This window comes from Anser cygnoides, chromosome 22 (genome assembly GCF_040182565.1).
Source record: "Anser cygnoides isolate HZ-2024a breed goose chromosome 22, Taihu_goose_T2T_genome, whole genome shotgun sequence".
In the NCBI taxonomy this organism is placed as follows: domain Eukaryota; kingdom Metazoa; phylum Chordata; class Aves; order Anseriformes; family Anatidae; genus Anser; species Anser cygnoides.
Genome location: NC_089894.1, coordinates 5,265,664 through 5,283,731, shown reverse-complemented (window position 1 = coordinate 5,283,731; position 18,068 = coordinate 5,265,664). Strand labels below are relative to the sequence as shown.

Below are 18,068 nucleotides of genomic sequence, written 5' to 3'. Positions count from 1 at the left end.
TAAAAGGAATACTTTCAAGAACTGTCAATAAAACTTATGCATGAGGAGCATTTACTTACCACTGGACCTGTTTTTGCGGTTTGACTTCCCTCCTGTAAGAAGCATCTTGAGACTGTTTCGAAACATGGCGATCCTGTTCCACTTTGTGTATCCCAAAACCTGTGTAAAATAAGAGAACACTACTTGTAGCAAATAACACTTTGATTTGGTCAACAAGAAAACATTACACAAACTGTAAGAAAGAGTTAAAAATGAGATTAAAAACCTGGAATGAAGAACAATTCTGCTTTAGGAACACGCTTCCTAGCAATAGGAATAAGCACCTGTACAAAGCCTACCATTTCGTTGGCCTTCCTTCATCCAGACTATCTCCAGGACAACACAATCCCTGCACTGCTAGCAAGACCCACTTACATTGTCAGAGGGTTTAAGCAAATTATCCTCACTCTAAGGTGGGAAAAACACAGCACTTAGCCAACTCTGCCTCCATTTCCCATCACTATTAAGGCCAAACCTGCTGGAAAGAGCTGCTACCCTTCACACTGTTGAAAAAGTCAGCCTTGCTAACAACAGCTTGCTGAAGATATTGTCTTTAGCTCCCGGGTTAGTTGACTGTCAGATTCTTCTCTGAATAAATTGTCATGAGGAGGAAAGCAACTCAAACCAAAGTTAACTGATAAAGAAAATCAAGCAAACATTATCCATGTATTTTTCTTGCTACGTACATCTCAAGCAAACAAAAAAGTAGTCTGTGTGCTGCTGAAGATAAAAGAATGAGCTTCTGGGTTCACCAGACACACTGACAGCTTGTTCTAGTGGAACATCCTCTTATTAAAGTAGGTAAAGCGTCAAAACATCAAGAAAAGCAGCTCCAAACTAGACCAAAAGAATAGTAAAGAGTCTTTGATCAGCACATACAATAAAATACAACTTTGCTTCCGTTGTACACATAGTATTCCATACTTCAAAGGTAATACATTCATCTTATAGAAATAAAACATGAATTTTTTCTTTAATGATGTAAAATCCATCTTGGAGGATGCTCAGTAAATGCTACCTCGAGTTACTTCACAATTATCTAATATTCTGAAGTATATTCATAGAGTAATCCCGAATACCTAATTCTAAAAGCTTTGTAGGTATATTTAAAGCCACTGAAAGTCCCTTTAATATAACCTGTTCACTTACTGGGAGATGCTGACATTTAATGGCAGATTTTGGGGTTTGCACGTGAGTACTATTAATGAGGATATAGTACCAGTATTTCCTTTGCATCTATTAATTGCTTAAATACTGCCTGGCTTCTTTCCGAAGCCTTGCACAATGACATAAGAGCACAAAGACCTAGTATTTGGGCTTATTCCCAGGGCTCCCACACAAAGCTTAAGCCCCTCTTCCAAGTATCCTACTGTTACATGACTACAGAAAAAAGACTGTCTGGCCACAAACACAATTGTGTTGAATCTGAATTCTGCTCATTTAATTTCTGTAGATGGCTGTTCTGTTCCAGCTCACAGCATAGGCAGAAAGCCTCTGGGTTTATATTACCCTTATTAATACTTTTTCATATGCAATGCTCTTTGCACCATCAGAAGGAGAAAATATGACGTAGATGTCAAATGTAAAGAGAATGCAACTGAACTCAAAGTGTTATTTATTTTGGAACATGGTAATATTATAATCTCTCCAACATCCCACTAATCCAAATGTATTTATCTCGGCTTTGAGCAAGACAACAAGAAGCCAGTAAACACCTCCTGCTACTAGCTGAGGAACTGCTCAAGTCTGAAAATGATTTTAGATTAATTCTAAATGCACCACAGAAAAATTTACGTGTTAAAGGAAGATGTGAAAAAGGCAAAATATAGCAAGTAAGCAGCAACAACTTTGATTTAAGACAAAATTCTTACGTTTATAGCTTTTTTCTTATGACCAAAGAACATTTTTACAAGGAAAGCTGATGAATGTAGAAAGGATGTTATTGATTTTTTTGAAATACCTGAAAGGAAGGTGCAATTCTCTTTCCAGTGGTGCCTAGTGCCAGGACAAGAGGCACTGGGCACAAACTGGAGCACAAGGTTTCATCCGAACACCAGGAAGCATCCCGGCCATTCCGTGACCCCGAGCTGCGGCACTACATGTTGCAGTTGGCCAATGCAGGTGGAAGGGCAAAAGAGGATTGTAAATTGCTGTTTGCTTTTCCAGATTTAGGTAAAAAGAGGGCAAATAAAGATCTTGCAACACTTTGTGAGGCTAGGTAGAACAGAAATGCCCTACTAAAATCCTCCTAAAGAAGAGTACAGGTAATTTTTTTTTCTTGTTTGTTTTAAAAGAAAAAGGCAGCTCTCTGGGTGTCCGTTTGAAATCCCACCTAGGTCTGGTAGGACAACTCATCTTCACAATTCTCATACTAACAGTGGACAGCCCCAAACTTCAAAGCTCCTACAGATTAAGGAGGAGGCGTAGGGCCCATCCCCAGGTCAGCTTCTGCCGAGACCAGAAATGAGTGGAGGTGTGCCAGGAGTGCTGAGGAATAACTTAATTAACCTAATTATGCTGAAGGAGCCAACTGGACTGAGCCTGAACAATGCCAAAGGTGGGGGCGACAGTGTGCTAATGATGTTTACCTGCAGCCTTCACACGACAAAACTGCCATGCTGCCAATGAGACTGGATTAAGTCTCTGCCCAGGGCATGTGTGGGGGCTCCATAAATTCACCCTGAAGAACCACGTGGTAGAGAAAGAACTGATGTCTTGCACTACGACCCTGAGTTACCAGCCCCGGGGTGCCTTAAGGACCAATTCCACATACTCAGAGCTCACCTCGAAGCCTCGGAGGACCACTAGATCTTCGGTGACCCTCAGGGGTGGGAGATGGCAGTACGCTCAGTTTAGCATCAATTCCCAATGTGGCTTCTCACTGTGTCTTACAGACAATGTTGTGTTCCAAGCCTAAATACTCACTGAATTTATACCCTGATTAATCAAGGTTTCCACAATATACAGCAGTAGAATGGTCAGGTCACCAAAATCAACTCCTGTTTTTATTTTGCACGCACAACCTCATTATTTTGCAACTTCGAGCAAATATGGCCACAGCTCTTCCTCTGCTTAGCTAATACTAATCCAGACATAATAAGAATAACCACTCAATTAAAAATTCTGTTGGTCATACTAGTTCATGGAATTAGGATTAACCAGCAAATGGCCTTACAGTATTAGGAGGAGCTGGATCAGGCCCTTCTCCATACCCCAGTGAACTCGACGCACCTTATAGCCCAGGTTAATTCTCTGCTCCGGTCCCTGCAGCTGGGTCAGCACAAGCTGAAGACGGAGGATGCTGCTGCCCGAGCTGAGCTGGGGATCCCTTACGCTCCTCCCAATGCCAGGGGATGCTCCTGTCTTCAAGCCAGGCAACCAAGGGCTACGACATTTTACTTGTCATTGACCCTAGCTGTAACTTTCTCTATCAAATGCAGTGAAGATGTGCACCAGAAGTCTCCGAATGGTATCAGCAGGTAAGAAGGTATTAGCCCTATGAACCTTGTTTCATAGCAACAATGGTACTTAACAAAAGTAGCTTTTATTTTTTTTTAAAGAGTCTCTGCCACATGTTGTTTTATTTTCTAACAAAGTTAGGTTTCAATTAAGTACACAGAGTTTCTGGAGCGCCAGAAATTCATAGCGTAAGGCACAAAGAGAAAAGAAAAACAAAGGCAAGGGAGCAGAGGCAAACTGAACGCTGCGAGCTGCATCTTTACCCCAAATGTTAAACTCGAACAATTCTGCACTCTCAGTAAATCCTCTAGGATGACTAAGATCTATTTCTTTGTTTTCTTAATTTTAAGGCAGTTTGTACACAGGCTGCAAAAACTACTTCATGTTTTGGGTGATATGTCTGAGGAAAGTCATTGTCCATTGGAAATGGAATTTCCAAATCAAAGCAAGTTCTTCCTGCCCCAAACACCAGCACATACTGCAGAAAATTCCAAAGGCAAAATTCACCCCCAAAACCTTCAAAATATTATTCAGAAGTTTATGAACGCTATCTTGTCAAAAATTCAGAATATTTTTAATCATGCATATAAATAGGGGAAAAGATCGTTTACAAACTTTTATCAAGAAACATTTTCAATGAGAAACCACTACCTCTATCAATGACAACCACCTCCACAATTCAAAAGGGCATAAGATGAACAAATCTTGTGCCATCCTGTCTCCACACAATGCTTTGCCAGCCTGTGGACGGAGCATTACACTACTGCGTAGTGGTGGAGTCCCACCCAAACACGAACACCGAGAGCACTCTGACGTACAACAGAAGGCAAGCGTTTCTTCCCACTTCTTTTCTATTGAAATACATCATCAAAGATGAAACAAAGCTTTGTAAAATAAACACTCAGTTACAACCCATAAACTACTCCATTTTAGAAGTCCCTGGTAGCACCAGACTACCTCATGTCACAAGAAAAGCTGAACCTGCTATATTAGAAATTAAGAATCGTGTATAATAGGAAGAGCATTTTAAGACACCAAGACTGTCTTTCTGAATATTAGTTTTCAAGATTTAACAACATGTAAACACTAACTTAACATTTTGTGAACAATAAGAAAAAAACACTAAGCTTTCAGAAATTTGTGAACTGTTCCCTAAGAGCATTTCAACTGCAAGGAGTAGGTATCGAGGCCTTTCTTTAAAAAAGTGACAGATTTCTAAAGCTAATTATCACAAGATGAAAGAAACTGAAAAATAAAAGGAAAACACACACCACAAAGCCAGTCAAGTCTTTCAAGCATTTATTCCCTGTATAACACACATTGTATACAGAAATCTGTTCCATGCTCCCTTCTAACAGCTGCTAGGCTGAAACTTTCCACGCTCCTCGAATAAATTATTCAAAGTTTAACCTACACTCTTCCTTTAAATTGCCCTGAAATTCAAGAGAATGTTTTGAGAGACAGCCTATCTCGAGGGCTGCCAGCCCCAAGAGCACATTTAACCAGTGCGCCGACGCTGCCAGGCAGACCGCGCTGCCATACGCCCTAACCGAGCGCTGAGCTATGTCAGGAGCTCCACAAACGTCCTGACAATCAGATGTGTTGAACTCCCTGCCTCACACAACAGCTCCGACTTGCAAGAGGAGCGTGAAGAACTGATTATAAAACTCTATAGTCAAAGAGCTGTGTATTTATAAGACTGGTCCGTGTACGGTTAAAAAAAACAGGAGCAGAAATTTGGTACGAAATACTTCCAGGGTCTTTAAGAATGCAAATTTGCTTGTTGGAATCTAGCAAAAAACGCTGAGAACTTCTAGGACTGGTTGGAAAAAAGGAAAACAAAAGAAAAAGAATTAGACTAAAACCTGTCAGCCACAGGTTCTTAAGCAATACAGAATTTATTGGACAAAGTCCTGTAAAAGGCTCTAGGACAACTGAGTATGAGCAAGAATCAATAATTTCACTTTTCCTCAGAAAAGCCTGAACATTAATCGTTGCGATGAGGGCAGGTGAGGTGAGGGTCTGTCTCGCCATCCCCTCCAGCCCTTCCCCATCAAAATTCTTGGAGATCTCTCACCTACACCTCCCACAGGTCCTAGCAGCAGCCCCCATAACTCCAACACTCCTGCACTTGCCGTGGCCTTTCCTCCTGTGCACAGCTAGATATGCCTGACGCCTTTGCTTCTCCAGCTATCCTTGACGAGCTACAGATCCGTAAACACAACCAAGAGGATCCACTCCGGGCAAGCGTGCAGCAGTTCAATGTGAGGAAGCAGAAGTCAGCTTCAATCCCTGCTCTCATTTTATCAAAATAAAAAAGCCTTCAGTGCTAGAGCTGAAAGGAATTCCGAGAACACCGCAAAAAAGTTCCCATGTACGTTGAGTTCCCAACAACAGCCCTAAGATGAATGAGGCCAAACATGTTTCTTGATGAGCCCGTGGTGATTATGTTCACTTCAAGCCTGCAGTGTTTATCATCACTGCTGACCTGTATACAGGTAGAGCATGAGCCATGAGACAAGTGCGTTACGAACGCTCATCCAACCTCTTCTGGGTAGCAGCTCGCTCTGGTTTAACAGAAGAAAAACTAAATAGCTATCTAAAATGAGATCGGAAACACTGCTGAAACAATGCAGTCACCCGCTAGAAGAAAGCCAAAAGTCAGAACCATTCTTTGTTGAATATGGAAATGTAGTGACCTTGAAATTCAGGAAATTTAATTTTGCACGGGGCTTTATCATTTTGTATAACCTGGTTTCTAATTCTAGATTAATGATACAGACTGAATTCATAAGGGACACTAACGCTCTCCGTATACAATGTCAGTTATGCCGCCTCTGAGAAAACCGATACTGAGGAAAAGTTTGAAATATGATTACTTCACTTTCATCAACTTGTCTTTGGTAGTTTTAATCTCTTCTGTGTTGCCCGTAACACTTAAAATTACTGTTTTGGTTGCAAATTGTATCAACGTATCAGTCGTACCTTCCTCAAAAACCATGAGCTAGGTATTTAAGCTGAAACAAAACTTGGAACCGTTTTGCTGATGTCAAGTCTAGTTAAACTGCCTGCCTCTGAAAACCAAGAAACTGGAAGAAATTTCAGGGCACTTCCTACAGCTGGCGCCAACAAGCCTCGCTGTGCCAGGACCAACAATCCCGATTCCGCCCCAAACCACCAGGAAGACCGAAGAAGTGCAGAGGGTTCCTCCATCAGCAACCAGGGGAACTTCAACTTTTAGCTGTGACATGGAGCAGCCGAAAAGTCTTGCTGTTGCTCAAAAAACAGCTACTCAGTGCCCGTTCTTTTTGAGATGCTCCTACCAGTCCTATGTTAATTTTGACGATACAACGGCAGGACAGAAAATGAAAACAGAAAGTAGGCAGTGTATGACATGGCAGGAAATGTTACAGCACCAAGCTATTTTGAGAGATTAAAGGAAATCTGAATTATTTTCTTCATTTTTATATGATCTACAACACTGAAATACAGACCTAATTGCATTCTGCAAACTTGCTCAAGTTTCAAGAATTTTCAATACGGGACCAAAGTTCAATCCACTAGCAAGCACTGAAAACTTTCTCAGAACACTGAAGGTTCTGGATTTTACAAATGAAAAAACAACTTGAAAAATTAAAACAGACTATTTTTATGTAGAAGGCTGTGTCACTATTACATGTTCTGTTCACAAAAAAGCATAAACTGTTTTAATAAGCAGTTAGAATGAGCTTATATATATGTGTATATATATATATATATATAAAAATAAATTGCATAGAATCCTATATAAATATTTTTATTACATCACTGTTTTCCTGCTGATTATTTCCAGCAGGAAAATACAGAGAATGATCAAACATGACTACATGAAAGCTATTACATCTTTTTCTCTAACCACAGAACCAATCAGGTTAAAAAATGGGTAAAACTGACACAGGTAGACAGTGCCCATGCTCTATGCAAAGGTTAACAAAGAAACCAGAAGAGAGCACAACTTCCATTCTATTTAAACAGCTACTGTAAGGAAAACGTAGGGGGAAAAAAAAATCTCCTACCTTGATATCTTTATGCAAGTTAAATCTCTAGTAAAAAGCGTCTTCCTCCATGCAGTGGAAGTCCTGCAAGACATAAAAACCAACACGATTTAGTAGCATCTTCTCAACATGCTACCACGTCCCGTCCTGTCTAGCTGTATGAGCTAAACTGGAAGAATCTCATCCCAGGAATAAACCCACAGCTCCTTCCAGAGCGTTACTGTGTAAGCTATCAGACAGCCTCCACTCTGCACCATCACCATTTGAGAGCTCACGTGCACACTTCCAGATCGCTATCAGTCGATACTCATTTGGTCACTTGACTCTTCCCTCTCAGCACCATTCAAATAGGAGAAGAAAAAAGCAGATTGTGCGTTCCTTTGACACGCGTCACGTAGTATATAACATTTAGGGGGTAGCGCTGCTTTACAATATTTCTCCTCCAACCCATCAAGCCTTTCTGATAAAACCCTGCAACCCGTCCTTAGGTTTTTTCAGCTCAATCCTTACATAAACACAACTCCCACGAAGGCGTTCAGCACTAAATCAAGAGCCGGGTGCTTGGCCCTTTGCTCTATCTCCACGTACACAGAACAAGTTCACCAGCAGAGAGGCACAATGAATGTGTTTTACTGCTCACTGAAAAAGACCAGAGCACCTATTTTGGTACTGCCATGGGTGTCCATTTGTGCTGACAATATTATGTTATGTGCTTTAGCAATCTATTCTATGAAAATCCTGTTTGACAAGAGCAAATGAAGGAAAACAAAGTAAAACAACAAAAGCAAAATAAACTGAGACCACCTCAAGTTTGCATGTTCTAAAGCAGAGAATATTTGACCACTATTTTTTACTTCTACTGCGAGAAGATACTAAAAAGTAAACCGCCAGCTTAACTCGGGGTTTGCACTGCTCTCCAGAAGCTCAGGAGAAAGTCCTTAGATGGTCTTCTATGAATAGTTTTGTACATAGAGCTCTCAGACACTCCATAAATTCATGAAGCGACTCTACCTTATTTCTCAGGGTTGCCATTACCTCTCTGCTTTCAAGTTTTCACTTCGGTGGAAAAATAGCAAGCAGCACACAGCTTTCAACAGCATCGTGGCTGCTTCAAGCAGTCAGGCAAGGAGAACATGCAAATGCTGCTGAAAATGCACTGAAAATGAGTCGTGTCACAGCAGGGAGGGAGATCTTCTGCGACCTCTGCAAGTGCCAGAACACCATGACGTGTTGACAGCTTCAAGACTAAGGTGGTTTAAACCCTCTGTGGGACAGGGTAAAAAGTGCAGGTAAGGAACCAGGAGCTCCTTCGGCAGATGCCCAGCCCTCCACCGCCCTGCACAGCCGTGTTCACCCTTCAGGCTCCTTTGCTGGGTCCTCCCAGCTGAGCATCCATGTTCTGTAGGAAATGCACTGTTAGGAAAATAGGAAAACCCAGCTAAAAAGCCCTGAGTGTTGAACCGTACACAGCAGATAAATAAAAAATAAGTTTCGCAGTTATGGAACTTGTTTTAACTGAGCCCATATGGAGGCCAAACTCAAACATGTTCAAATCAAGATATATTTTTATTAGATGTTGCTTCCCAAAAGATGCTCTATTCCTTGGGGCAGTGAGAAATAAAAGAGGAAAGCTCTTCAATGAAAAAAAAATAGATTGCCATTTTCCACAGTTCTTTTAACTGGTCAAGAACCGGGACTTGAAAATACTTGCAGTGAGTGCAGGGAGAGAAACTTCTCCCTTCCAAAGCAGTGACGTTACAATTTCTAGAAAGCTGAAAACATGCGGAGAGTCTTGGAATAACTAACAAAAGCTCCTCCCTGCATTTCAGTTTGCTGCCACCTATCTTCTTAATTCCTCTCTCTTCCTGTGATCCCCTGTAAAAACAAAGAGCAGAACATGGCTTGTGCAGCGTAAGCCGCAGATGAGTGCTGACTGCCCGTAATCTGCTCAGTAACTTTCCATCTGCATTCACGGAGCGTATGTGATGAATATGCTCTGCACTGAGCTTTTAAATAGCAGAGCTTTCATCTGCTCGTATTATTACATTAGAAATCTTGATGTGAATGCAGCAGATATTAGTGGGTTGTCAATAAAAACTGAATGTCATTAAAGTGCTTTTATTCTTTTAATGCCTTTAACCCTCTAATTATATTTGTAAATTCTGCTATTTAACTGCATGGAAGTTATAAATTCTGTCATGTTGTATCACAACAAATATATTTGGGGAGTAATATACAAACAGTTATAGGGGAAAAAATCAATTTTAGAATTATTCCTTCTTGATTAAAAACATAAATCACAACGATGGCACATCTCAATCAAACAACACAGTCCGGATTTCTCCAGATATTGTAGGAGTTTGGGGGTTTAAAACCTGTGTCCTGCAGCACAGCTGCAAGTCATAATATAAAAGAACTGATTTTTTTGATTATGATATTGGTGCAGTTCTCTTTGGCTTGGCAGAGATGGCAGCAGTCCTACTTAACTCTTACTCACCCAGACCCGACACAAAATCTGACTGCTGTCTGCTCTTCGCCAACTGGTGCTCCCCACAAGCAGCAGGGGGGATCCGCAGGACAGGGCACCAAGAGCCTAGCGCTGTCCCACCTACCGCAGAACCGCTTCACTCCTCACACTCGTCCTGCCTTTGGCCATCCACGAAGCAGCCCGTTACTGCCAACCGGGATTTCTGTGGCTAAAAACCAAGCAGTTGTAGCTGGCTGACAGCAGTGCCTTCCTATTGCCATCGAAGTTTGCAGGCTTGAAATATAACCTATGATAGGTCATATTGCAAAATATACCAGATTCATGGTATATCACAGCTATATCAAAATATACCTACGATAGGAATATGCTAAGTTCCACAATGCCAAAAAATCCTTCTAAGGAGTGCTTTTTGTCCACAGAATCGGGTAATTGATGTGAGGACCAACACAGACAACGTACACACACTCACAAAGCAGTTCTAAGACACAAAACACCCCCAAAACCTGGTTCGCCCACCAGTTGCATCCACCTGCTGAGTTCTTTTCCTTTGAACCACCACGAGCCCAGAGCAGTACCAATTCCCCAACAGTTCCCAAACTGTGTTCCAGTATATCCATCGCTTTATTCCACTTCATCCGGGATCACAGAAATCCTCCCTTTGAAACAGTTCTGATAATTCTCCGCATCCGGGACCTTTTCACTGATTCAGACAATTTCTGAATGAACGCCTTGTGAACAGAGCTGCTCCTACAGGGCTGAATGAAAGGACGTTACGTACTTTCCAACCCCAGAATACAAGGAAACACTATTAAAACGTCGCAAAGCCAAGTAATCAAAAAGCTAAGAAATACAAGGATCAAGGTTTAGCACGCTAAGTGGATGAGGTAATTAAATAATTCAGACACAACGCAGCCCATCTGCAGCCTTACAGTCCCCGATATTTTCTTGGTTACACCTGTGTACGCAATAACTGTTCTACGCCCTTCTGCAGAAGAGCACATTGAAGAACAACCGGGGTGTAAAACAGCAAAGACCCACCGTCACCACGTGTTCCAACATCTAGCTTCAAATCGGTCCCTAGCAAACAGCTTTTTTATCTTCTGTTACACATACAGGTATATGGTCGTAAGTTAACTCGATTTCTAGGCACGTATAACCTAATGCACAAGTCCACCAAGAAACAAAAGCATGAAATAAAAGCCAAGTGACCGAGTGCCCAACAGAAGGGCTTCCAGTTAACAAACGAATCATCGGAACAGGCTGGGAGGCGAGTTTATGAAAAATCTCCATAACGTCAAGACTTTCAGTTGGCAGAATCGAGCACTCTCCTGTTGTTCCAGTCCATGAGACAAGGACATGACAAGGAACGAACACGTTTGGATACAACCATGCAGGTTCCAGCTGCAACGTCTTCCTTTCAAGCTAAATCCACAACAGGAGGCTGACTTAAAGATTAGAGATAACGAGCAAAAAGCAGCCTTCCGTAGCTGCTTGACTAAAGCTATAAAAGGCGTTGCATTAAATGGTTCTAGGAGGTTTGATTTCACGGAAACAAGTTTAAGAAGTTTGTTACGTGGAGATAAATGCCATCCACTGTATATTTTTGAATATTTAACACCACTGTTGAGCAAGCTTCCAACAGGATGAAATGTAAGACTAATTTTCTGTTTGTCCTAGAGCAAACAAAGCAATCTTTTTCCCCATCATCTATGCAGACATTGCATTTAAGCAGGTAAAATTTCACGGCAATTTTGCAAAGCTAATTGAATTTGAAGCCTCTAAAACAAACGTAGAATAGGTCACATGTACCCTGATCTCAACAGTTTAATTATATTTTCCCAGAGAAATTAACAACTTACTCATACTTTTTTTTTTTTTTTTAATCAACAGAGCATTAATACACAGACTTTAAACACAATGACCATCTGTCTTTGAAAACCATACACTACACCACTGATCAGAACATGCTGCTCATCCAGTTCTGCTGGAAAGAAATTCTCTGAACTGGTCTCATGAATAGGGATTTCCATCCTTAAACGAGGTTATTTTTCTAGTTTTGGCTGTCGGTTGCACCAGCTGGCATTCATCTGATAAATTGAGTAAGCTTGGATGGTATGCTAAAATCTAATAAAATCACAGTTTAAATTCTTTGCACATACATACATGTAGGAAACAAAGCACGTATCGACAGAAAAAATAGCCTTGATTCCAGTTCAAAGTCACATAACTTCGTTTTTAAACAAAATGTACTTTTTTGTTTGTGTGTTTTAATGACAACCGCCACCTAACAAATCAAATATGAGGCAAATGGCAATGTTCTTTAAATTATAGTAATGCAAATTATCGTTGACCTAACTGTATTAGGGACTCATCTGGAAAACAAGTGTCACGCTTCCATCTCGATGAAGAGTACAACTCCTCAACTACTTCCTCTGAAAATAACATTTGAATCACGTTACTATTTGCAACTACTGCACTTAGGGAGCTCACTGCATAGGATTGTGTACCATTGATAAATCAAGAGTGCCACACGCAACCATACGACAGAACGCTTCAGTCCATATTTAGACGCCGCCTGGCTGATTTTCAATAATATTAAGCAAGCATCCACTCTACCATATTCTAAGCTGGCAACAGTTTCCTCATAATTATCACTGTAAATAACTGTGGGAAAGCATCCAGACATCAAGAGAATTATGAAAAAAAAAAATCAGAAAATTGCCCATGCTTTAAATTAAGATTTTTCTGCTCACCTCGTGTGCCTTAAAAAAAAAATAAAAAGGGTGTTAAATGCGGATTACATTTACATTCTGCTATCTTAACAACTCAGGCTCTTGGTTTTATATGAAAATTATAATGAGCTTCCATTTAATTTCCTGCCTAACAAACAAACAGTTCCAAGCTATTAACGGAGTATCCCATTCTTCAGCATCCTAATAATGTTTATCAACATGTACAAACATCTCTACTAGCACGGTGATTTGGGGCAGGAGCTGTCATTGTCTTGTTGTTGCAGCAAATACTGCTGCAAAGCCCTCACTCTCCTGATGCCTTCAGATGCTAATTAACATAACGCGTTTAATAACATTAAATACAACCTGTTCGTTCACCTCCTCTGCTCTATCTACAGATTGGTCATTGTTCATTAACTAGTTGGTTTGGGTGCTGCGCTCACGATACACATGCCAAGGTGACCATAAAATGACAGGTTATGTGAAGTATGCACCAAGGAAAATATTTTCTTCCCAGAGTTATTCAAGGTTAGGCGACTTAGTGTAATTATCTGACATTTTAATAGGTGTGAGCACTTCTTAGCCCATGGAGAGCAGGACGCTGATCAACCACTGGATGCAGCAGTCATTTTGACCATCCCAAAGCTCTCCCTGGTGCAGCCAGAAGTTTTGCCAGGGATTGCACTGAAAACCAGGCAGGTCACCCTGGCAATGCCCCTGGCACCAGGCCACCCAACGCAGGGCTCCAGCTGCTCGGTGCCCGTGGCAGAGCGGCCGTGCCGAGCCCTCGCAGTACGGGGGGCCGGGGAAGGAGGCCAGGCCCACTCAGCAGTTCCTGCGGACGGCCACCAGAACGCACCTGAAAGATTTCCCCTGCTCCCTCTTCGTGTATTGTAACTCCTGGTGGAACCATGCTCCATTTCACAGGTTGGTCTCCTTTGTCTCCTGAGTGCAAAATGCACACGTGCACAGGACTTCATCTACCAGGGGATACCTTCTGTTGCTCCCCACCTAGACAGAACGCGAGAGCTGCTGATGTGCTGGTTCATGTCAGAAAATACAGAAAAACTGCTCCAGCTTCCTGAACCAGCTCCCACAGAACAAGAGGATTTCGAAGAACAAAGTCCAAACCTGTGCTCGTTCAGAAGCACGGAGCCAGAAATCGAGTACCTAAAACCACAGCTCTTCCCCTCAGTTGTGCAGTGGGGAAAAAACGTGATGGTGGGGAAGAACATGAAAATTTAAACAGTTACCAGAAAGAGAAAAAGGAAGTGTAGATGGGAAGAAACTGGAAAAGTATAATGGAGAGGAGGGGGAAAAAAGAATGGCATCTCTGAAGGAGAGACCAAGTAGAAATACCATAGAAGATCAGAAAATGAAGGATAAAGGACAAAAAAAAGACAAGCAATAATAACAAAAAAAGCTCTGGTTATACAACGTAGGGACAAACTTGCAAGCAATCAACTTGCAGTACAAAAAGGTGCGCTTGCACGCACCAGCTCCCGCACACGACACTAAGACCTGTCCCTGCTGCCCCAATTCCAGCTCTGTAATTCAGTGCACAAAGCCACTGAGAGAAGGCACACCGCGACGCTTTCACCGTGATGCACGGACTGCAGGGCATGCATCAACACAACGTCTGGAACCTCGTGCTGTAAGCAAGAGACATGAAACACCACAGGCTGGGAACACTTAACTGGGGGAATCGGAGCAATAACAACGCTGAATGAGGCATTCTGGTTTTTGTTTGTTTGTTTCATATTTTGTTTGAAACAAATATATTACAGGTAAGTTGCTTGGAAATTTAATTTTAATTCATTATTAAATTGTCTGAGGACAGAACTACCTAGAGCTGAATGGAACAACAATATCATCCTACTAACAGTCTTCATCATGAAAGGTGGATGTCCCTATAAAATGTCAATTACTCACAGATCGTAGTCACAGGTCTTTTTCAAACATTTTTTAAACTTGGTATAACTTCTAACATTAAGACTTATGTATGTTAACATACATAAACTGGACTTTAGGACACAGGAGGAAAGTTGGAAAGAAAAAAACGTACCTCACAAATTACAAACCATGCTTACACAAAAAAAGAACAGCATTTTGTGGTTGTGGTTTTTTCGTTTGTTTGTTTTTAACTTATCTGCTAAATCCATAGAATATATCTTAAACTCTGAGTCAAAAACAGCAACAAAAAGGGAACTTAAGTGCTACTTTGTGCCACTTGGCTTTCATTTCTTCGTTAGCTGGCTATGTCTATCCCACGCAGGAAAAACGAGACTTAGCAAGAGTGGATATTCTGCTTTAAGTCACTTTGCGAAACTTTCCAACAAGGCAATGCAAAAACCACTGAAGTATTAAAATATAAATCAAGTTTGAGGATGTGAGAGCTACTTGGTAACATCATATTGGGACATTTAAAGACTTCCTACCTTATCAACTCCTCCAAATTAAGCTCCAGTACCTGGCCATGCGTGCAGTTCTCGTTCATTCCCACACAAAATAAAAGCTGTTAGCCTTAAAGTACCCCAAGGTGAGAAGAGAGAGGAAATTTCCACGCTGCACGAAAACTGCTAGGGCAAAGCACTTGCTTAGTGCATCACACCCACACAGCAGCACACACGAGCAAGTGCTTGAAGGAAAGGGCATGTTTATATACCTTTTATCTTTTATGAAGTATGTAAGTGGTATTTAAAATAGGCCTGGGTACTTAAGACAATGTGTTTAAACTACAAGCAGCTATAAATGAATCCATTGTATGAGCACACTTGAAATTACAGAGTACAGTATACTTCAAAATAATTCAATGGTGTATCTACCAGCTCTGTTTCCTACTGGTCCTTGTCAGCTAAGAACTCGGGTTTCTGATTTCATCCTGTAATGGGCAGCAAAAATGTAGATATGAAGATCTGCAAATCTTTTTTTTGAGCTAAAAACCCAGTGAGATTTTTAAACTGGAGAAACTAGCTAACCCGAGGCCAACTGTTACAGGTCCATAAAGAAAGCAGGCCAGGAAAAGAGGAACAGCCACAGTTATAGTACCAAAGTGAACAGGCGTTTCCCAAGCACATGGCTCAGTTACTTTCAATGTGACTCTTGAAATCTACCCTGTCACCACGGCTTAGAAAGGCCCCCCCTGCCAGCTGAGAATATTGAATATCCTCTTAAACCTAGCCCAGTTGCAAAATAAAACACATTAGCTCACACGATCCACTCCCTTTGGCTCACGTGTACTTAACTCCCTTCAGAAGGCTGGTACAAAAGCATCTGGAAAACCTGGCTGAAATTTCTTTTGGTCTGCTCAGAGGGTATCGGGTATCCCTTCTGCCTTCTCTTCTGCTTGCTCTGTCAGTTGTGCTTCGCAGCGAGCCACGTAAAGCTGAGCGGTAGCAACACTGCGGTACCGGTGCTTCTTGGAGTCTCTCTAGTGCTGGAGCGGTTGGGGTGCTGCTCGTCTTCGGTTTGGGAAAGGACATGCTCTACCCATCAGGCACGGACACTCAGGAGAGCATTGACAACTGTGTATCAAAGCCGAAGATCATTCAAAAGAGCTGAATACAGCCGTATTGGGTTTTGTTTGCTTTTAGCAAAAGAACAAACTGTAACTGGGTGGGTTTCCTCCTCAAGCCTGTGAGCATCGGGATATTCCGTAAAGAAGGGAAAAGATCAGCTGAGAAATAACCCATACCTCCTCAAACTTTTGGTTCTCTCAGGATATTAGGTAGATTTGCTGGTGAGAGCAGGGGGACTTAAGCCTTACCCTTACCCACGTCTCCTCCTCCCTGCTGCAGCACCATCCCGCCCCACAACACTGCCCTGACAGCAAGTGCCTGCAAAGAGGACTGGAATGTGTTAACGTGGGTTCAGAGCTCCTCTTTGCAGAGCAGTTTCTGTTCGGGGATATATCCTGCAGCAGCATATGCATATTATATTAAAATATACATACATGTCTCGTACACACAGTCCACTTCCACCAAACTCCAGTGTTGGCAGAGTTTAGGGCTTGAGGAAATGGCTCCCTCTTGCAATACATCCCCACTTCCTTCATCCTAGGTGTAAAAAGCAGCATATCCTCATCCTCACTGCAGCACAAAGCCAGCCTCTGATTCACCTTTATTACACTCTGAAACAACGTTTATTAGCAAACAATGGCCTGAAATTTCCTCGGGCAAGTTCTGTAGGAAAACATTTATGACATCAAGACGTGTTACAGCAAACACGGTATCATCTACTGTTGTATTACCACCCGTATCAGGAAGTCTTTTTTCTTTAACAAGATTGAGTCTGAACAAGACAAAATAGTTTAACATTCAGTGTTGTAGCTAGATTGGATTATCTTAAGTCTAAATTAGACATGGATATCACATTTTTCAAAGTTTACTGCTTTTTAAGCAAAATAATGCAAACAGTGCTGCAGAAACCACTTAAGAACATGCTTACCACGAGCCCGAAAGAAGGCGTATTCCCTCAACTGCCACAAAAAGTTCTTATGTTGTATAAACACACGCAAGGAAAATGAAGAACAAACACTGCTGTTGGCTTCTGGAACCTCTTGCCACCCTGCTATTAAAGAGGTATTCATAATCTCGACTGCCTGGTTATGGGATATCTTCACTTAATACATTAGCCTTTAAACATCACAAGCCCAACGAATAAATCCCCAATTAACCCACGAGCGAAGCAATTCCCTGCCTCAGCAACACCGCCCAGGAAGGCGGCCACGGCAGGAAGGTGGGCACGCACACACCAGGTGACTGTGGGACGCTCGCTGCACTTCCAGCAGTGATTCAAAGGGCCAAGTGCCAACGAGGATTTAAGGGCGCCTGAGGAGGCGTTCTCAGAGATGCTATTTGCCTACATTTCATCTGAAATTTGCACTGAGTTTTTTCTTTTCCAAGCAGTTGTTTCTAAAAGGCATCTCCTTTCCCTGCTAGGCAGTTCCATTCTGCTCAGCCGCTGTTCTGCAGAAATCATCCTGTATCTCATCATCCTCGTCGCCCTGCTCTGCACCTTCTCCAGCCCTAAAGTGGCGCTTAGAAAACAAGCAGACCAAACAGCAGTCTGCAAGATCCCCCACACTTCTAAGGTGGCTCTGATGCTTTTTTATTCACTATTCCTTTCCTGTTCATCCCTACCGTTTCGCTCTCCTTTTAAACAGCTGCCAATGACCACGACGATGTCAGAACTGCAAGGTTTTTACCCAGCAGTAATGTCCAGCTTCGAACCATCATTACCTATGCAAACTTGGAGTTCATTTCCTGGGTGTGCAGGAGAGACACCTACACTGCATTTCATTCTGGTACCGACCAG

At 41.9% G+C, this 18,068-nt stretch overlaps 1 protein-coding gene across 22 annotated transcripts in view; it reads right to left on the bottom strand.

The window, feature by feature from the left end:
• The window catches only part of TANC2 (tetratricopeptide repeat, ankyrin repeat and coiled-coil containing 2), a 282,626-nt gene that overhangs the window by 209,313 nt on the left and 55,245 nt on the right, over positions 1-18,068 (bottom strand). For 18 of the 22 annotated variants that reach the window (XM_048046466.2, XM_048046465.2, XM_066981484.1 and 15 more), the window contains 2 exons: positions 7,554-7,616; positions 60-159 (listed from right to left, as the gene is read on the bottom strand). In XM_048046466.2, coding sequence (XP_047902423.1) covers positions 60-126 — 67 coding nt within the window. In that variant the 5' untranslated portion in view covers positions 127-159; positions 7,554-7,616. Of the gene's footprint in view, positions 1-59; positions 160-7,553; positions 7,617-16,704; positions 16,846-18,068 lie in introns of those variants that run through there. The other 4 variants (XM_066981478.1, XM_066981485.1, XM_066981479.1 and 1 more) reach the window with 2 other exon arrangements.